This window comes from Cavia porcellus, unplaced genomic scaffold (genome assembly GCF_034190915.1).
Source record: "Cavia porcellus strain 051 isolate PalLab524CR breed Dunkin Hartley unplaced genomic scaffold, mCavPor4.1 scaffold_25, whole genome shotgun sequence".
NCBI classification, from domain to species: domain Eukaryota; kingdom Metazoa; phylum Chordata; class Mammalia; order Rodentia; family Caviidae; genus Cavia; species Cavia porcellus.
In genome coordinates this window covers 3545164-3565358 of record NW_026947508.1, presented here as the reverse complement: position 1 = coordinate 3565358, position 20195 = coordinate 3545164, and the positions used below count along the sequence as shown (strand labels likewise).

The 20195-nt window shown below is 56.7% G+C and overlaps 3 protein-coding genes across 6 annotated transcripts in view; 1 reads left to right on the top strand and 2 right to left on the bottom strand.

Annotated features, from left to right (window-relative positions):
- The window catches only part of Dnajc11 (DnaJ heat shock protein family (Hsp40) member C11), a 42419-nt gene extending 41880 nt beyond the window's left edge, over window positions 1-539 (top strand). Inside the window, exon 16 of the mRNA XM_003471452.5 lies at window positions 74-539. Within this exon, the coding sequence (XP_003471500.1) occupies window positions 74-99 (26 nt within the window). The 3' untranslated portion in view covers window positions 100-539. The remainder of the gene's footprint in view (window positions 1-73) is intronic.
- On the bottom strand, window positions 178-5939 carry Thap3 (THAP domain containing 3). 4 transcript variants are annotated; one of them, XM_003471230.5, is made up of 6 exons: window positions 5524-5542; window positions 5231-5323; window positions 2938-3130; window positions 2164-2208; window positions 1823-1927; window positions 178-1681 (listed from the first exon to the last, which is right to left on the bottom strand). In XM_003471230.5, exons 2-6 carry the CDS (start codon window positions 5302-5304, stop codon window positions 1463-1465), a joined length of 636 nt encoding a protein of 211 aa, XP_003471278.2. In that variant the 5' UTR covers window positions 5305-5323; window positions 5524-5542; the 3' UTR covers window positions 178-1462. The 4 variants fall into 4 exon arrangements, with proteins under 4 accessions (XP_003471278.2, XP_063091483.1, XP_063091482.1 ...); XM_063235413.1 differs by lacking the exon at window positions 5524-5542 and adding an exon at window positions 4763-4829 and having other exon boundaries at window positions 5231-5338; XM_063235412.1 differs by lacking the exon at window positions 2164-2208.
- On the bottom strand, window positions 5849-12531 carry Phf13 (PHD finger protein 13). The gene is made up of 4 exons (XM_063235415.1): window positions 12151-12531; window positions 10095-10196; window positions 8042-8579; window positions 5849-7665 (listed from the first exon to the last, which is right to left on the bottom strand). Exons 1-4 carry the CDS (start codon window positions 12187-12189, stop codon window positions 7439-7441), a joined length of 906 nt encoding a protein of 301 aa, XP_063091485.1. The 5' UTR covers window positions 12190-12531; the 3' UTR covers window positions 5849-7438.
- Between the last annotated feature and the right edge of the window lie 7664 nt (window positions 12532-20195).

Below are 20195 nucleotides of genomic sequence, written 5' to 3'. Positions count from 1 at the left end.
CACAGGCGCACTCGGCTGGCGGCCTGGAGGCTGCCGAGCCCACAAATAGCTTGCGTCGCCCTTTGCCTTACAGCACACAGGATCGACACAGATGGATAAGCTGCCGGGAGGTGGCTGCAGAGGCGTTGAGGACCCTTTCCCCAGGAGTCCACAAATTCGGAAGGGGAAACCCCGAGATCAGATGCTCTATTTTATTTTATTCCTCTAGAAGGTGTGGTACCACGTGAATTATGTGCAGGGACACACAGAGGCCATGTCACGGGTGCTGCAGGGAGGACCAGGACAGCGCCACCCTGTGCCAGGCCCCGGGCACCCCAGGATCGCAGCCCCAGAGGGCAGGTCCCAGCCTGCACCCAGCGGGTTGGCCCAGCCAGAGCCATTTGGGGCGCCCTGGTCCCATGAGTCCAGAGTGCAGGGAGTGCAGCAAGGCCAGGGGTGGCATCCCTGAGCGGACGTCTGCCAAAGGGGTCCGCACCCCTTTCTCTGCTGAATCACCGGGCCAGAGGACACGGGCTATAAAACTGCTTTTTATCCAGGAACACACAGGTTGGAGATGAGTCTCTTTCTTCCCCGCTCCAGAGCCTCTCGAAGCATTCCTCAGCCCTGGACTCAGACCGGAGCTGTTGGTCCAGGGCCTGGGCTGCCCCCGCTCAGCACCGTCCTGGAATGTGGGGCACCGTGGGGAAGAGGCAAAGCCAGCAGGACCAGGGCACACTCGGGACCCCAGGCCCGCAGGCCTTGTGCCTCCTGGCAGCGCCCAGCAAGTGGCGCTGTGGCGTCGTGGAAAAGCCCAGCCCCCTCCAGGCTTCTGCTGGGCCATCACCAGCGCCCTGGGGCACCCCGACCTGGGCCTGGCACCCGCTGCTGCTGTCAGCACCAGTGTCCGTGTCCCTGCGAACAGTCCCCTCCTCCGGTTTTTAAGAGCAGCCCAGACCAGTTTTGCCTTGTCATCTCAGTTTTAAATGGGAGTTGCTCTGTCCATTGTAGGGGCCACCGCATCCCATGCTGCAAGAGACCCCTGGGGGCCAGGCTCTGTGTCACCTGCGTGCACTGCCCGGCACCAAACAATAAATACCCTGAAATCTGCGTACACGCAGCATCTCATTCCCCATGGCCTGGCCCATCTCCCGTGCCCAGGACCCAGCCTGGGCTGCATGGACAAGGGCGCTGGCAGCTCCCTGAGCTTAGTCGCTGGTGCTTTGCAGACAGGCTGCCACAGGAAATTGCTGGCAGGCCAAGCTTGGGTGCAGGATGCTCTGCAGCACAGTCCCTTTATTCTCAAGTGGCCCTGCGACCCCTTGTCCCCAGCTGCTGGCCCAACAATTCAGAAGGACTGGGTGGTCCTGGCCTTAGGCACTGCCAAGCACGTGGCTTCAGGTGTGTGGTGCACAGCACACCATGCCCTGCTGGTGGCTCCTGCCCATCACTCAGCGTCCAAAGCCAGGGCCCCAGGGCTTGGCGGCTAGGAAGGGCTGGGCCGGGGTCCCCGGCGCCCCTCTGCAGCTCGCAGGCGGCCACACATCCTGCGCAGCAGCAGCCTCTGGGCCCGGAGGCGCCTGCGCAGTGCCGCATTCTCCTGCAGTGTGCGCACGAGCTTCCCCTTCAGGGCGGCCGCATCCAGGAGCGCATAGCTGTGGTCAGGTGGCTGCCCGGGATATGGGGCTCTGGGGCTTCCTGCAGCCTGGGGACAGAGGGTGGAGTGAGAGAAGCCAGGTCCCAGCAGGACAGTGTCCCAGTGGGATACTTTAGTCAGCCTGGTCCTGGGGGAACTATGACTTGCTCACACACCCACACCCCCTGCCACCAGGGCCCACTGTTTGACCTGTGCCACGGGCATCTTGGTTCCAGGCTGCAGCTGCAGCTCCTCACGGGTGGCATCCAGGCTCCCATCAGGGCTGTGCTCCCCGACCCCCACCTTGGGGCGGACCTGGGGACAGCAGGCAGAGTCAGGTGGACAGGACCTGGCCAGTGTACACGGCATCCTCCTGCAGCAGCAATCCCAGGGCCGGCTGGGTGGCATGAACGGCCTCAGCCTCCCAACTCCAGGATAGGCTCCTTAGAGACAGGTGCCACGAAGTCTCCCAATGTCTCCCAGGCGGCCCAGAAAGGGGCCCAGCCCAGCCCTGTAGCACCACCGTGTGGAGCCACCCACAGTGGCTTTACCTTATCCCGAGGGCCAGCATCTCCACCGAGTGTGGGTTCTGCGTCCTGCAGCAGGTGTGGGACAGAAGACACCAGGGCGCTGGGCCTCACTTGGCTGCTCACACACAGCAGGACCAGGACTAAAGGCAAGCTGGCCGCCCAGCCGCCTCATCACCCACCTGCAGTCCCCTTTGTCCACAGGTGTCCCCCACCAGGGAGCAGAGCTGAGCAGGTCCCCCGCCACCCCATCCTCAGTAAACACCGCCCTCTGAGCCACACCATGTGGAGCCCACCAGGGACAGACCACAGCCTGTGCCACGCAGCAGGTACCACAAAGGCCACTGCTGGCTTCTGGACACTGTGGCATGGAAGCACGGGGGACTGCGCCAGGGAGGTGGCTCCCAGCCCTGGCCACTGAGCTCTATATACCTGCATGATGGAAGAAAGGACTGCGCCCACCTACACTGGCACCCTGCAGCCCCCACCCAGGGCACCCGGAGCCAGGCATCCAGCTGTGAGCTGGAGGCCAATCTGGACCTCCTCCCGCCCCCCCAATCTGAAAAACCAGCCAAACAAGATCAGCTAAAATCCTGCCACGGAGCCCCGGGGAGCTATGGATTCCCGGCTCAGGGAACCCTCCTGCTGGGGCCCTTGTTTTGGAAAAAGGCCACAGTGCATGCGTCACACAATTCTCTTAAGGCACTGAGCGGGCCAGCGGGCGGCGGGGCTGAGGGCCCCCAAGGCCACCCCTCCCCCTCCACTGGCCTCAGCCCCACCCGCAGGCCACGCCCCGACCTGCGCGGACTCCCGGAAGGCGAACACGGTGGGCACCGCGTTGTGCTTCAGGTTCGTGCGGTTCCCGAAGGCGCTGAAGCACTCGGGCCGGAAATGCTCCGAGCAGATGACCGTGTGCTGCTTGGGCCTGAAGCCGGCGCGGCCGATGTTGAGCACCCATTCCTTCAGCAGCTCCGGCCGGCTGAATGGGAACCTGGCGGGGAGCAGGAGCAGAGCTAGGCGGGCCAAGGGCGCCTCGGGGCTCACCTCACCCCACCCCACCCCCAGGGGGCCACCCGGGTCAGCTCTCCAAACTCCAGATCTGGCTTCGGGTGCAAACAGCACGGTGAACTGCCAGCTTTCCTCCGGGCTGTCCCAGGCCTCCTGGGGGCAGGGAAGGTGTCTTGCTCTGTGTAGTCCAGGTTGACCTAAAACTCACTACAGAGCCCAGGTTGGCCTCGAAAACCTGGCAATCCTCCTGCCCCTGCCTCCCAAATGCTGGGATTGCAGGCATGCACCACCACACCCCGAGTTTTCTTTTCCCCAACAGCATCCTTGGTAGGAATCCAAGTGGGCTGTGTTTCCCAAGCAACATGGCTCCCACTGGAGCCAGGGACCCGGAAGTGAACAAAACTCTGCACTCTAGGAAGGACAGGCAGCAGGCAGCACAGGCAGATGCAGACTCGGTCACCCCCACTGAGGACACACAGCAGGGAGTACTGGGGCAGTCAGGGACAGCCACCTCTAGAGAGGACTCCTGAAGGGATCTGGCACTGAGCCCCACTCTCAGTCCCTTTTAATTATTTGAGACAGGAGCTCACCAGGCTGCCTCCAACTTGCAATTGTCCCACCTCGGCCTCCTGAGTAGCTGAGACTACGGATACATCCCACTGAGCTAAGAGGTGACATTTGAGCAGACCCTGAGGGAGATGAGAAAGGTAGCCACAGGGGCTCCCCAAGGCCAACAGGAGGCGAGGTGGAGGGGTCAACTGCAGCATGAGCAAGCCCAGGGCCCACCTGCCTCAGGGGCACGGGTCTATTCCGAAAGCCAGGCAGTGAGGTTCACCTGCAGGCCCCGCAGCCCAGACAGAATGAAGCAGTTTCCTGCTGGTGCGGTGAGGCAAACCTGTCCACCCCAGCACTCCGAGAGGCCGAGGCAGGAAGGTGCAAGTTCAAGCCCAGCCTGGGCAGCTTAGTGACTTACAGGGACCTGCCTCAAAATTTAAAAACTTCAAAAGGACTGGGTTGAAGCTCGGTGTGAAGGCCCCGGGTTCGATCCCTAGCACCAGGGATAATAAAGGGAGAGTAGGAAACAGAGAACCTAGCAAAAGGCAGAGAAGGAGCACCTACGCCAGAGAAGACCGGGATGTGTTAGGAGCCACGCAGGACAAGAGAGCAGTGGGCTCACATGCTGGTGGTGCACGGCAGGAAGCCTAGCGCTTTGGGAGGCTGAAGCAGGAGGATCACAAGTTCAGGTCCTGCTGGAAGACTCTCAAAATATTAAAAGTCCAATAAAAAGGGGCTGGGAGGTAGCTCTGCGGCAGAGCACCTGTGGGTTTGATCCCAGCAGCCCAAAAGAAAACCTGTTGCGGTCAGACCACTAGATTTTGGGTTAGGAGGTCTCGGGAGACAGAACTCTTCAACAGAGTATGGAAGTGAGTCCCTTGCACCCTGGCACACCCCCAACAGAAGCAGAAAGATGGGAGCAAGGTTCTTCAAACTGCCCTCAGCAGTGTTTGCCTCTCACTGCCCGAACAGCGGAGCTGCCAACGTTCCCTCCCACTGTACACGTGCATCGTGAAGACTATGTAGTCAGGAAAAGAAATGCCCAAGACGCCTCACAAACATCATGAAACAGATGCGCGTCCCGATTCCAGCTGATAGAAGATGGGCGGGTGTCCAGGGCTGGACTCCTGTGGGCAGTGGGGTAGCATAGACAAAGGGGTGAAGGCTGGGGGCCTCCTGTGGGCTGCGGATGTTCTGCAGCGTGAAGCTCGGGGCTGTGTACTGCGACACACACACTTTTCTGCATGGAATCTGACTTTGGAAAACGCATTAAAAAGAGCACAGAGGACAAAGGCTCCGCCGCTTGCCCTCGGGCGCTGCGCTCTACAAGCGCCTGGGAGCTGTGTGCCCCGGGCAAATTGGGGCAGCAGTGCGGGGACTCCAAGCGACCCTGTGACGCCGGCCTCCATCGCCGCGAGGACCTCAGAGCCCGGGAGGCCGGGCCCCCTGGAGGGCACGGACCACTCGGATCCCGTCCGTGCACACACCACGCCCCACGCCCCTTCCCCCGGCGGACGCCCTCGCTCACCGGTGGAAGGTGAGTTGCTTCCTCAGGCTGCTGTAGCGGTTGCAGCACTGCCGGGCTGCGCACGACTTCGGCATCGCAGAACCTGGTCTGCCCCTAACAAAGATGGCGGCGCTGGGCCTGCGGGGCGGAGCGGGGGCGGGGCCTGCCTTGCGCCCCGTGGGGACGCTCCCCGCCCCCCGCCCGAGATCCCAGCCCCCCGTGTCTCCTGCGGGATCTGGGAGCTCCGGGGCTGCAGGCTTCGCCCCTGCTCCTTGAAGGACCTGGTTCCTGGCCCCGGTTCCCCCAAGGCTCACCCGCCGGGCTTGCAGCGCCACGGCCTGGGTGTGGGCGCCCTGACGTCACCGCGGGGAGCCCTGCGGGCCACCGGCCGGCGCGCGGCTGTGAGCTCAGCGCCCGGGGAGGCTGGACGTGCAGGCTTGGCCGCCTCCATGCTGCGTCCCACGTTCGAGGCCCGCCGGGGCCAGGATGACCACCCCCACCCCGGCCCTGTCGGTACCCGCTGTTCAGGAGCGGGGCGCCGGATACGGCTGCCCTCTGCACAGCAGCTCCCCGCCAGCCAGGCCAGCGACCACCCCGCGCCCCCGAACCCCGCACACACCTTGACGCCAGGCCAGACCCTCAAAGTAGCAATATCTTTATTTACAAAATCTACAGTTTCACAGAAACACCTCGCTTTATACACATAAACTTTATAATCACACAGAACCATGTAAACGAAGGCGAGGGTCCGGCGCTTCCGGGGTGACTCCCCTGCCCTTACGGGAGCCCCGTCGGTCTCGCCCGACTTGCATAAGGCGGGCAAGCGCCGGCCAGGCCCACTCGCACACTCAGGACAGGGCCCAGAGGGGTGCGGGACGCGTTCCGGAAGCTGCAAACCGTGGGGGCACGGGGACCCCCTCTAAAACTCGCGTGAGTTCCTCAGCGCGCTTTTAAAACCTCGGGACTTTTAAAAGGAAAAAACTTGCAACTTTGGTTTCCGGCGCGGGCAGATCTTTGGCAAACTCCGCGCCCCTGCCCTGCCCACCGGGCGCCCCGTCCCCCACCAGCCTTGCCCCGTGCCCTCGCCTCCGTGCCCGGCACAACAGGATTTTAACACCTAGGACAGGAGACTGCACGAGTACCCAAGACACTGGACAGAAAGTGGGGCCCCCCGTGCTCGGTGAAGGGGAGCCAGCCTGGCCCACACCGCAGGGAATCGGCAAAAAAATGAACAGGGCTTCAACCCAGTCCCCGAGGCACGGGCACAGCGCACCGGTCACCCTGGGAACAGTCCTGAGTGAGAACTGGGCACCACTGGTGTACACCGCCAACCGGGGGTGCTGTGGGGTGGGGAACCAGTGGGGCCGAGGAGAACCCAAGGCCTCAGTGACCCACCCCCACACCACGAGGACTGCGGCCAAGGCCAGCCATACAAGCAGCAGGCCAGCCAGGAATGTTTGTCACTGCAGGCCACTGTTGCATCCCAAGCACAGCTGCCCACGTCCTGCTGCTCACCTGGGCCTCAGGGACCTCAGAACACCAACTAGAGAAAGGGACCCAGCAGAAGGCTGGCCTGGACAGACGTGTGCTATGTGAGGATTGGTCTGTATGTCGTGCAAACGGGACACTGAGCTCTCAACACGGCCACCCTGACCCCCAGGAAACCCTTTCAGAGAGGTGGCCACATACTGTCCCTTCCAAACAACGGGGGATACCAAAGCCTCACCGGGCCGCCCTCCACTCTGAAGGCCACAGCTGCTCCCACATGTGGCCAGGCAGTGCGTCCGGGACAGGCAGATCAGGGGCCACAAAGCAAGGGGTGACCAGACGGCTGCCGCACAGACACTTGGGGGACACAGACACCAGGGAATGGACGCATATGGCTGCTCGTTCAGGCTGGGGATGCAAGTGGCTCCCCACCCCGGCCTAGAGAGGCAGGAAGGACAGCCAGCCCGGTTCCAAACAGTGGGGGTCACGGACAAAGACAGTAAAACCGCAAGGACCGCCCCCTCTAGGCTGAACCCAGCCACTGCACTTGGGTGTTCCGGGCAGGCGGCGACGGCTCTCAGTCGCAGGCTATGTACAGTTCCTACAGGGACAGCCTGTCCTTCGCTTAGGCACCTGAATGAGGGATCTGCCCGCTCGAGCTAGGGGTTCTGTGCTCAACCAAGGGAAGGCCCGGAGGCCCCCGCTCTCGTCCCCTTGCCCGGAGTCTCCTGGCCACCTCCGTCAGTCCAGAAAGAGCTTCCGGGAGCCCATTCGGGAGCGGTTGGAGCGGCGGATGTCGAACTTGGAGTCCCGGCACTTTTGGCAGACGAACACTTCCGGCACGTTGGACTTGCGGATTTTCGCGCAGGACAGGTGGATCCAGGTGTGGCACTCGTTACACTCGATCATGGGGCGGCCAGCAAAGGGCTTCATGCAGAAGCAGGTGACCAGGTCCCAGGAATCGTCATCTACACAGAAAGAACTCGTGAAGGGGAGGGAAGCCCGACGTGGGACCGCGCACCTGTAACTCCAGCTCTCTTGGAGGCTGAAGCAGGAAGATCCAAGGTGTGAACCCAGCCTGGGTTAAGTCAGGAAAACCCATGCCATCTGTCCCCAGGGCCAACCTCTCTCAATATCAAGTGCAGAGGGGTGGCAACGTGCAGCCACCAGGTGCTCCACCTCACACCCAATGCCCTCACGCTCACCTCCTCATGGACTGCGTGTGGGCTGGAAGCACACCCACCCCCTGCACCTCCCGTCCTGGTGCCGAGCCGGACTACCCAACATCACTCTGCCCCTCCCTCACCCCAGCCCAGCAGCGGCTAAGCCCTTGGCACCACTGACCTGAGTCCACCATGATGTCCTCGTCGTTGCCGGTGCTATCCTCATCCCGGAACACCACCTGCTTCCCCTGCCGGACGATTGTCCGTTTGCCTTCAGTTTTTATCTCCTTGACCTGATCGGGGGACACGGTGGTAGCACAAGAGCCGCTCGAGGGAGTGTCGGAGTCCCAGCCCGAGCAAGGCTCACTGGGGGCCTGGGGCAGGTCCTGCAGGGCGGGGCTGCTGGGGGTCTCAGGGTAAGGATCGGCTGGCTCCAGCTTCAGCAGGCCCCCGTGGAAGCTCTCCTGCCCCGCTGCGTCTCCTTCCCTCCGCTTCCTCTTCTTCTTCTTCTTTAGCTTATCTGGCTTCTTCCTGTCCAGCAGGAAGTTGCTGGGCTTGGCACGCTGCAGGAGAGTGGGCTGCAGGTGGCCGAAGCACCGGTCAGACACTGGCAGGGGCACGGAGGACGCCATATCGGTGAAGCCAGCATCCCAGCCATCGCTGTCAATGGTGCCAGCGGTGCTGTTGGCAGGGCTGGGGCTGCTCCTCAGAGGAAGCTCCTAAAAGAACCGGGACACAGGGACAGGCTCTTGTTAATCCTGCTGGGCCCAGGGACCAGCACCAGCCCCCAGCAGAGCTTCCTGGCTCTTCACCTCTGACAAGCCCAGACCCAGCAACGTGCAGGAGAATACAAGCCTGAACCACACCGAGGACCCTCAAGCTCTGTCCCAGAGCCCAGACCCCACTGCTGCTCAGTACCCCAGGAAAGAAGCTGGGGCACGGGATACTTCCTGGCATGCAAGAATCCCTGGAGTCCAGTCCCAGCCACCATGTGCAAAAAATACATCCCAGCTGGGTACAGTAGTGCACCCCTGCAATCCCACACTCCTAAGGCTGAGGCAGGATAACTGCTATAAGTTCAAGAACAGACTGGAGAGAGCCGGGTGTGGTGGCTCACACCTATAATCCCAGCACTCAGGAGGCTGAGGCAGGAGGATCACTGCAAATTCAAGACCAGCCTGGACTACAAAGCGAGCTCAAGGTCAGCCTGAACTACACAGTGAGATCTTGTCTCAAAAAGACCAAAAAAAAGGAAAAAAGAACAGAACAAAACTGAACAGCCTGGGGAACTTAGCAAGACTGTGTCTTATGAACAACAACAACAAAAAAAAAAAAAAAGGCCAGAAAGGACTGCAGATAGGGGGGTGGGGCGGTACCAGGGATGGAACTCACAACCTTGCACTTGCCAGGCAGGCACTCAGGCTGCTGAGCTAAATCCCTGGTCCCCAGATACCCCCTTGTAATCTCTCACTTTTCCCTCTGTAAAGCTGCTCCCTGTTCCTCTGCCCTCACAAAAGTGATATTTTAATTAACTGAATTCAAGATGAGAATTTGCAATAAAACTCTGAAGATACCCCAAAATTTGTCACATTGAGGTAGGTGATGACTGCACCAAAGGAGCAGGCTGAACTCTCCGGTGCTCTGGGTCAGTCAAGCACATTATTTGCAAACAGTAGCATCATTCTACTGCACAACGCTGACACTATCTACCTGTCAGGCCAGTGGAAAGAATAAACCAGGGCCATGGTGCTGCCCCCTAAAGCACTGAATTCTTTATCCATAGCTTCTGAAGTTTGAGCCTCACGGCAGCTCTCACCCACACTCCTGACCAACTCTCAGAGGAAAAACCACGTCACACACCTCACACAAAGCTCTGCTGACTGAGATGCGGGCAGAGGGCAGGGTGTGGCCCCCAGGCCCAGGACAAGGTAGTTCCTTCCCGTCCAGTACCTCACATGTTCTCACCATTAAATCGGGAATAAGAAAGCAGCCATCTCCTATGGCCACTGCTAGGAGCAGGCAAATACCACACATATCATTTGCAAATAAATCCAGAAAGTTTGTTATGTAATTCCGCCCGAGCCTGCACTTTCTATCAGCCCCCTGCTGCCCTCAGTTCCCAGACTAGATTCCGGCCGGCCTCTAGCCTGCAGTCATACAGCCCGCAGTCACCAGGCGGCCTTCAGAGGCTGCCCTCCTGCACGCCTGCACGCCTGCACAGCAGCGGGCCTTACCTCCTTCGGGTATGGAATGTAGCCAGCGTAGGCCAAGACGAAGGTGCAGAACTTGTTGAAGTCCTCCACTGTCCTGCGCCTCTTGCAGCCGGGGGAGTACTCCTGTGCGGAGAGAGGAGGGAATGAAGGAGGGGCCCCCTGAGGACCCACAGACAGCAGGAGCTGAGCTTTTCACTGCCAGCACCCAACCCAGGCTGCTGGGTTTGCAGCCTAGAAACAAGATAAGCTAAGTTCAGGTCAAAAAACAACACTTTTCATAAAGCTGCAAGAGGAGTACTAGGGTTTTGTGCCAAGAACACTGGGAAACTGGCGAGGAGATAAAAGCTTGCACAAAAGTCTACCTGTCGGAGCTCATGTGGCATTTTCTGACCTTATCTACTGATCCCTGCACGCCTATCAGCACTAACTGACGTTTTTTGCCAGATTTTCCACTAGGAAACCACACTCAGCTGGATCTGTAACTCAAGTATTTTAAATCATTGCAAAAATGAAGGCTTATCGTTCCCAGCTCTCTGAATCTTCCTGCTGCCCAGCCACTGGGGTCAGAGGTCGGGACCCCTCTGTGCGCTCAGGAGGGCCCCTCGGCTACTCTGCCCCCGAGAGCCAGGGTGCAGGCTCTGGATACTAGGCAAGCTGCTGCCGCCTCGGCCGCACGTTATAGATGCGAGCCAGAAGCTCCAGCCTGGCGGTCCCGCGACCCTGCCCACTCAAAGGGGGGACACCTGCAAGGAACGGGGTGTTCTCCCTAAGAGGAGGAGCCTCCGCGGTCCCGCGGCGTCCCCGGGCTGCTTCTCACGGCCCCGCCATCACCGAGAGCTGCCCCCGGTCCCGCGCGCTGGCTGGCCGCGCTGGCTGGCCAAGGAGAGGCGGCCCCGCAGGGCTCGGGCAGCCCTGCAGCGGGGAGGGCGAGTAGACCAGCCAGGCGCGGACAGGAGCGCTTAAATTTTCCTTCGAAAACGCCTCATTTTTCTAAAACACCCCCAACTTGCCCGAGACCGGCCCCCTTCCCGCGCGAGAAGGGAGGGGGACAGCACTGCTTCCTGCGCGCCCGCGAGGGCCGCACCCGTCCTCAACTCGGGGACAACTTTAACTTCTCTGGGATCGCACACGACGGGCCGGCGCCCGGGACGCGAATGTGCGGCGGCGGCCGGGCGGGAGGGGGCCGCCCCGGAGAGGCAAATGGCCGAAGCCCCCGCCGCCGGGCGCGCCGCGGCCCTCCGGCCCCGGAAGGTGCGGGGCCCACAGTGGGGTGGGGGCTGCGGGACGCAAGCAGCATTTGGGGAGCCCGGTGCCGGGGTAGCCCCACCAAGCCCCACGGAGACGGCGAGCCCAGATGGCGCCCGTCGCCGCTACCGTCCCCGCCCCTCCCCCACCGCCCGCCCGCCCGCCCGCCCGCGCCGCTGGACCCGCACCCGGACCCCGCCGGCCGGGGGACGCGGGGAGGGGGGACCGGGGGACCGAAGCTGATCCCCGGAAGGAGGGGGAGGGAGCGGGGGCGGAGCGAGCAGAGCCGGGGTGGGAGGCGGGGGGTTCCGGGGGCGCGCTGGCGGGGGCTGGGGCGAGCCTGGGAGCCCGGGGGCTGGGGGCCCCCAAGGACAAGGGCCCGGGAGGCGGAGGGAGCGGGGGCCGGGCGGGCGCGCGCGGAGCCAGGGGGCGGGGCGCGGCCCCAGTCGGAGCCGGAGCGGGAGCGGGGGCGGGGGCGGCGGGGCCGAGCGGTCCGCGAGACCCGAGCCCAGAGGGCCGGGGGCACCCCGAACAGAAAGGGAAAAAGGGCGGCGGCGGGTCGCGCCCCCAGGGCTAAAGGCCAGGGAGGCGGCAGCAGTCGGCGCGGGGGGCGGGGGCACAGCCCGGTCCCGGGGCGACGCGGGCGAGAGAGGGGCGTCCACGGCACGGGTGGGCGCGGTGCCCGGAAAAGGGGAAGGGCGCAGGGGCGCGGGCGTCCGGGCAGAGCCGGCGGGGGCCGGGCCGGGCGCGGAGCGGCGCGGCGGGGGGAGGGGGCGGCCGCCCGGGGGGCGAGGCGCGGAGGCCGGGACGACCGGGCGCAGCTCGGACTCACCTCCGGGTGGAAGGCGGCGGGGCAGGAGTCGGAGTCCATGTTCCGGGCGGGGGCCGGCGACTGCGGGAGTGCAGGGGCCGGGCTGCGGGTCCCTCCGGACCGGGGGCTCCGGCGGCCGCACGGGGCGAGGGCGGACCCGGGAGGGGTCGCCTCGGCTTGAGGTGACGAGGGACTCGGTTTGTCGCTTGTGGCGCTTGGTGCTCCGGGACTGGCGGCTCCACGGTGGAGCAGAGTAAGCGATGCAGCTCCTGGGGCCGGCGCGGCGAAGAGGCGGGAGAAGCTCTGCGGGAGGCGGCGGCGGCAGCGGCAGCGAGCGGGAACCCGACCGGCTCCCCGACCTGACGCCCAGTTCGGCTCGTGTCTCGGGAGGGAGGGCGGGAGCGCTGCGAGCGCTGTCGGGAAATGTAGTCCAGGGTGCCCGGCCCCCGCGGTGAGGGGCGTGGAGAGGGCGCTTCTGGGTATTGTAGTCCACCACCCGCCAACACATCGCACAGAAACAGCCACAGGACTCCAAGTCCCGTGGGGCTTTACGGCATTGGCGGGGGCGGAGGCGGGTCTCGTGGACTGGAGACCGCGGGAGCGGGGGAGGTCCGGGGGCTCGCGTCAGCTCGGCTATGGGGGAGGGGCGGCACTTCGGCTTTGGCGCGCGTGGGGGCGGTGGGGAGCGGGGCGGGGCCTGGGGGGGGCAGCGGCGGCCCCTCTTCTGCTGCACGCCTTGGGGTGCGCCCTTTGTGGCGCCGGGGTCCCCGCAGCGCGGCGCGGGCGACAGTGGGGTCGGGTCGCTGACGTCCCTGAGGGCGGAGCGCACTGGTTCTTGGCTGCGGGTTCTCTGCGGGGTCCGCGGCGGGGCGGGCAGGTCCCCTGCTGGAGCTAGATGGACGCTGCGAAAACCCCTGAGGCTTCGTCTTCAGCATGCTCGCGCGCCTGTCTCTGGGGAAGGACCCCGGGCCCTCGCACTGACCTGCAACCCAGATCTTTGTGGGGGTTTTTGAGACAAGGCCTCGCTAACTCCCTAGATCGCCCAGGCTCGCTCGGAGGATCTTCCTGCCTCAGCCTCCTAATTTCGGGATTACAAGTGTCCCCAACCACGTCGGGGCCTTAAAGCAGCCTGCCCACGCTCGCTCGTGTCCTGCTTCGGGACCCGGACCGCCGGAGGGTTCTGCTGCGTGTCCCGGAGTCCGCGAACTGGGTAGGTGGAGCGGGCGGTGTTGGGGGTCCTGACCACGGGGTGCTTCACAACTTTGGAGGCTGAAGATTCTTAGTCACTGCTGTGATCGAGTGGCCTAAAAGAGGCCTGACGTTAACACTGCAATCCTGTGGCAGGAAAAATGTCTATAAAAACCCGGATAATTTCCCTGTCTCACGAAACAAAACAAAATAAAGCCGATTATTGAGTAACATCGTATTTGGTAGTTTCGGTGACAAAGCAACTCAACAGGGAGCCACCAAAAAAGATGAAAATTCAGATCTGAAACTGGACACCTCGGCACCTGGAATCCTTGGGATTGGGAGGAAGCTCGGGTGAGGTCACTGCTCCTTTGGTGCTTAAGGTAATTCAGATGGAGGCTGGTGGGGGAGCGCACTTCTGTAATCCCAGCACTGGGGAGGCAGAAGCAGGCGGATCCTTGCTAGTTTGAGACCATACTGGGCTACAAAGTGAGCCCAAGGCCAGCCTGAACTGCATAGGGACACCCTGTCTCAAAAAGACAAAAATAAGGGGCTGGGATTTAGCTCAATGGCATAAGCGCTTGCCTGGTAAACATAAGGTTTGATTCCTGGCACCACAAAAAGAAAAAAAAGACATAAATAAGTAGTTGTTTTATTATTTGTGCAATATCACAACCCAATAGACTGTGTCCCCGAGGTGCGTTAGGAGATAATAGGCAGATAAAACTAACACAAAAACAGGATGGCCTCAACCTGTCTGGACTTCATTACCAACTGCTGTGACTTAGCCACAAAATCACAGCAGCAGCTGATGTCTGCGGCCTAGGCTGTCCTGATACTACCTGGGTGCCCACATTCAGGTTCATACTCCACTTGTTTTGCTTAAATTTTAAAAAATAAATAAATAAAGGCTTTGGGCTGTGCGTCCTGGCTCACACCTGTAATCCCAGCACTCGGTCGGCTAATGCAGGAGGACTGTTGCCAGTTCGAGACCAGTCTGGGCTACAAAGTGAGCTCAATGCCCGCCTGAACTGCATAGTGAAACTCTTTTCTTAAAAAGACAAAAAAAAAAAAAGGCTTTGAAGCCTGACATGGTACTGCACACCACCCCATAATCCTAGCACTCGAAAGCTTGAAGTAGGAGGATCCCCTAAAATTCAAAGTCAGCCTGAACTATATATTGTGACCCTGTCTCAAAAAAAAAAGAGTAGTTTAGTGGTACAGAACTTGCCCTGGATTTGATCCCCTGCACCAGAAACAAAACAGAAGTTTGAACTCCTACACAAAGTATAGTAGTAATTGATAATTTTTGTTGTTTTGCAACACTGAGAATTGAACCCTAGGTCACACACACCTGTCTTCAAAGAATTGTAATTCGAGAAAAGGAAAAAAAAAAAAATAGTAATTCACCTGGCATGGTGGTACACGTCTGTAATCCCAGCACTCAGGAAGCTGAGGCAGGAGGATTGCTGCAGGTTCAAGACCAGCCTGGGCAGTCTGAACTACACAGTGAGACTCTGTGTCAAAAAACAACAGGGGCTGGGGATTTAGCGGCCTAAGTACCTGCCTTGCAGGCATGTGGTCGTGAGTTCGATCCCTGGTACCAATAAAAACGAAAAAGACCAAAAAAACTGAGACACACACACACACCCACCAGCCCTTTTTCTTCTTCTTTTTTTTGTATTTTTACCGGTACCAAGGATGGAACTCACGACTGCCTGTTTGCAAGGCAGGCGCTTATGCCGCTGAGCTAAATCCCCAACCCCTTACTTTTGTCTTTTTGAGGCAGGGTCTCAAATGCAGTTCAGGCAGGCCTTGAACTCACTTTGCGTCCCGAGATGGCCTGAAACTCACAGTGATCTTCCTGCCTTGGCCTTCCAGAGTGCTGAGATTGATAAATGTGTTGCACCACAGTCAGCAAAAAAGTCCTTTTCTGTCTCACCTTCAACTTCTCTTAGAAAGGTAAACCGTTTGGAAGTGTGGACATTTTTTTTTTTTTTTTTTGTCTTTTTCCTTTTTATTGGTACCGGGGATCAAACTCACTACTGCCTGCTTGCAAGGCAGGCGCTTATGCCGCTGAGCTAAACCTCCAGCCCATAGTGTGGACATTATTAATTACCATCAGAAATCCAGAGGGTTGGGAAGGGATGTAAAAGCAATTAATACAAATCTGAGGCAGAAGGATCATCATGAGTTTAAGGTGGGCCTGAACTGCATAGCAAGACCCTGTCTCCAAAGCAAGGAATTAGAAATGACTTACATCTGCCAGTTCTCCAAGAGGAATGTGATCATTACATGCTGCAAACATGTACTAATACAAAATATTTACTATGCTTTCCTAGACTGAAAAAGAAAGTATTACACCATCATTATCTGAGTGTTTTGGCTCATGCCTGACCCATTTTTGGGGAGGCTGAGGCAGGAGAATCCCAAATATAAGCATAGCCTACGCAGTTTAAAAACTTAGACCCTGTCTCAACTTTTTTTTTGGTTTTTTGAGACAGGGTCTATGTGTAGCCCAGGCTGGCCTTGAAATCGTGGCAATCCTCGTATGTGCTGGATTTACTTTTTATTTTTGATTGCTTTTTTGTAGTCCGCTCTGCCTGGCTTCAGCTTTTTAAAATTGACTGGTCATGAAGCTGAATACCAAGACCCTGGATTCAATCCCCATTACTGCTAAATAAATAACCGACGTCATCACCCCAAACTCAGTAATGCAGCCTGTAGCTAAGCAGTAATAAAGCTGGTTTCTGTGTGTATCTAGTCCGTTCCTCAGGAGGCCATAAGGCTTGCCTCCAGGGGGCAGATCTAGGGTTCCTTGAGTAAGTAAGCGCATTAGCCAGATCCCTGGATTCTATGAGTCTTTGTTTTCTGCTTTAAACAGGAAAAAATAAAATTATCTTTTTTGGAGCATGGCGGTAAATGCTTGGGGGGAAGGAGGGGAAAGGCCCACATCAGCATAGGTTGTGACAGGTTAAAGACACAGAGATACCATGGTTTCCCGGGAAGTAACTTGAGCATGTAGTTATTTTAATTGAGTTACCAAAAATAACTCCACCTCCCTAAATCCCAAGGCTACACCGTGTTCATTTGGGTGAACCTTCACCAAAAAGGCTTTCTGCTCCCCTTTCAAACCCTCAGTTTGAGCCAGCTTTGGGGATGACCAGACACAAGTCCAGAATAATTTCCTAATATTTCTACTAAATTTCTGGTGTATTCTTGGGTCGGGGATATACAGCAATGGGTAGGGCACTTGTTTTAGCATGCACTAGGCCCTGGGTTCTTGCCCAACACTACCAAAAAGTAAGAAAGAAGATTTAAAATGTTATTTTCAGCCAAGTTTGGTGTCGCACACCTGTAATCCCAGCACTTGGGAGGCTGAGGCAAGAGGATTGTTGCAAGTTCAAGACCAGCCTGGGCTATAAAGTGAGCTCAAGGCCAGCTTGAACTGCATAGAGACCCTGTCTCAAACATAAAATAAAATTAAAATTAAATGGTATTTTCTTTATTATTATTATGTTTTTTGAAACAGAGTCTCCCTATGTAGTCCATCCTGGTCTTGAATTCACATCCTCCTGCCTCAGCCTCTCTAGTGCTGGGATTACAGGTATGAACCACCATACTTAAAAGGGCATTTTCCTATGAATTCTTCCTGTCTTTTATGATTGCTCACTTCTGTTTCCAGGGGATGAGGAGCAGGTGAAAATTCTTCAAACTTGGGGCTGGGGATTTAGCTCAGCGGCATAAGCGCCTGCCTTGCAAGCAGGCAGTCGTGAGTTCAATCCCTGGTACCGATAAAAATGAAAAAGACCAAAAAAAAAAAAAAAAAAAAAGAAAATTCTTCAAATTTATACTGGTTTTTGTTTTCATCTTTTTTTTTTTTTTTTTTTTTTTTTTTTTTATACTGGGCATTGGGGCTGGGGATTTAGTTCAGCGGCATAAGCACCTGCCTTGCAAGTGTGTGGTCCTGAGTTCAATCCCCGGTACCGATAAAAGAGAAAAACACACACACACACACACAAAAGGACTTGGTACTGGGGATTGAACTCACAACCTTGTGCTTTCCAGGCAGGTGCTTATGCCGCTGAGCTAAATCCCTGGCTCCTTGTTTTAATCTCTTTTGGGACAGGGTCTCGCTATACAGTTCAGGCTGGCCTTAAGTTTACTTTGTAGCCCAGGCTGGACTCTGTCGTCGATCCTCCTGCATCAGCCTCCTGAGTGCTGGGATTACAGGCTGGGCCACCACGCCTGGCCTTAATAATTTCTTGGCTGTGTGTTGTCCAGCTTTTCCCCTGGAGGAGAGCATAAGCAGCCATACACAGAGAAATGACTTTCTTGAGTTCTACTTTACTCCGCTAGAATATAAAAAGTAGCAAAATGGATTTCATGTTTTTCCTTACAGCATCTTGTTTGCATATATAAATATACTTAAAGGGTACATCAAACTGGACATGGTGGTACACAGCTGTAAAAACAGTATTCTGGGAGGCCGAGGCAAGACAATGGCAAATCTGAGCTCAGTTTGGGCAACTCAGAGTCTATCTCAAAAGAAAACAATGTTTTTAAAAAACAGTTGGGGGTGTAACTCTGTGCAAAGGTCCTGGGTTCAACCTCCATTGCCACTACCAAAAAAATATATGTAAGCACTATGTACCACAAACATACTAATAATCCTAGCACTCAGAAGGCTGAGGCAGGAGAATCTCAACTTCAGGTCAGCCTGAACTACATAGCAAAACACTGTCTCGAAAAAAGACAATAAATAATTAATTGCCCTGGTTGGCCTAGAGTCTGCACCCCCGGCCTAGCCTCTGGAGTACTACTAGCTGGTACACAGACATGTGCCCCAGTGGCCTTTTACCGTTTGTCATAGGTGGCGAAAGCCAACTCCAGTGTAATCGCTTTTTTCAGTGTTCCTGTTACACTGAGGAATGCTCATACCCATCTGCTGTAGGGATAAATGACTTCAAGGAAGGAGGAGAAGTTAGGTGCTTTCCCTTCATGTTCTATCTGGTTGTTTAAACGTGTATCTTGTGGCTTGGGATTTAGCTCAGTGGCACAGTGCCTGTCTGGCAAGGACGAGGTCATGAGTTTGATCCCCAGTACCAAAAAAAGAAAAAAGAAAGAAAATAAATAAATAAACTTCTTGTGTAAAATGGAGGAACAAAGAACATATAAATTTTAAAAATATAGGAAAGAGCTGAGCATGGTGGTGCACACCTGTAATCCCAGCACTCTGGGAGGCTGAGGCAGGAAGATTGCAAATTGAAGCCCAAATTGGGCAACTAGCATCTTAACAAGACCCTGTCTTACAAATAAAAAAGGAGGGGCTGGGGATTTAGCCCAGGGGCATAAGCACCTGCCTTGCAAGCAGGCAGCCTGAGTTTGATCCCCGGTACCGATAAAAAAATAAAATAAAATGAAAAAGGACTTAAAAATAAAAAGGCCTTAGATTCCACCTCAGTTTGGGGGGAAAAAAGTCTCAGTCACTTCTTGTCCCGTCTGCCTAAAGTCAGAATTCAAATCCAAAATCAAAATGCCAGGTATGGTACTTTTTGTTGTTCCTGCTGTTGGTAACAGAGTCTTGTTAAATTACTTGCTAAATCTCGGGGATTGCAGGCAGGTGCCACCCTGCCTGGTTTGGTACTATTTGTTAAATCACATTATTCGATCATATCATACAAGTTAGTTAGGGAAAATTTACTTGAGAAGTGAATTTCTAGAATTTTCATGACTCGAATTTGATCGATAAATACAAACATTTTCCCACAAACTACTGTTTGGCAGATTTTTTAAAATTTTGATTTGGACCTGCCTTGCAAGCAGGCAGTCGTGAGTTTGATCCCCGGTACCGATAAAAATGCAAAAGACCAAAAAATAAATAAATAAATAAATAAATAAATAAATTTTGATTTGGTGCTTGTTTTTTTGAGACCTGCGCAGCCCAGGCTAGCCTTGAACTCCCTTATGTAGCCCGGGTTGACCTAGATATCCAGACAATCCTTTTCGGGTTTTTTTGATATTGTGAATCAAACTCTTGACCTAGCACTTGCCAGGCAGGTGCTATAAAACACCTATATCCACAGCCCTAGAGCGATCTTCCTGCCTCAGCCTCCCCCAATTCTGGTGTGTGCCATCATGCTATCATTTGGTAGATTTGTTTTGTTTGTTTGTTTGTTTGCTTTTTGATACCAAGGATTGGACTCATACCTCACACTGTCAGGCAACTGCTTACATCACTGAGCTCAATCCCCAGCCCCCGTGTTTGGCAGTTTTTTTTTTAATCGGTACCAGGTATCAAATCCACGACCACCTGCTTGCAAGACAGGTGCTTATGCCACTGAGCTAAATCCCCAGCCCTTTTTTTGTCTTTTTTGAAACAGGGTCTCTATGCAGTTCAGGCAAGCCTTCAACTCACTTTGTAGCCCAGGCTGGTCTCGAACTTGCAATGATCCTCCTGCCTCAGCCTTCTGAGTGCTGGCATTACAGGTGTGAGCCACCATGCCCGGCTTGTGTTTGGCAGTTTTAACATCTTCCTCACCAAACAGCAGTTTCTGCCACACAGAGGTGTTGGATGCTGCAGGATGTTAAATCATCTTAGTATGGTTCTGTGGTGTTGACTCTAATTCATACAGTCAGCCTGGAAAGATTTCTTACATCCCGTGTTGAACTCATGGGGCTGACGAGGACACAGAGGAAACAGGGATCTTGCCTGGAGTGAGCGGGCATTCAGAAGCCCAGCCGAAGTCTGCTGGTCTAATCCAGCGCCTTTCGGTTCTGGCCACAGTCCTCTCCAGACTCAGCCCTATATACCTGCTTTCAGACTCTGGCCGGGTTATCAATAACACACTGCTGAGGATGGAGCCCGGTACCACCGA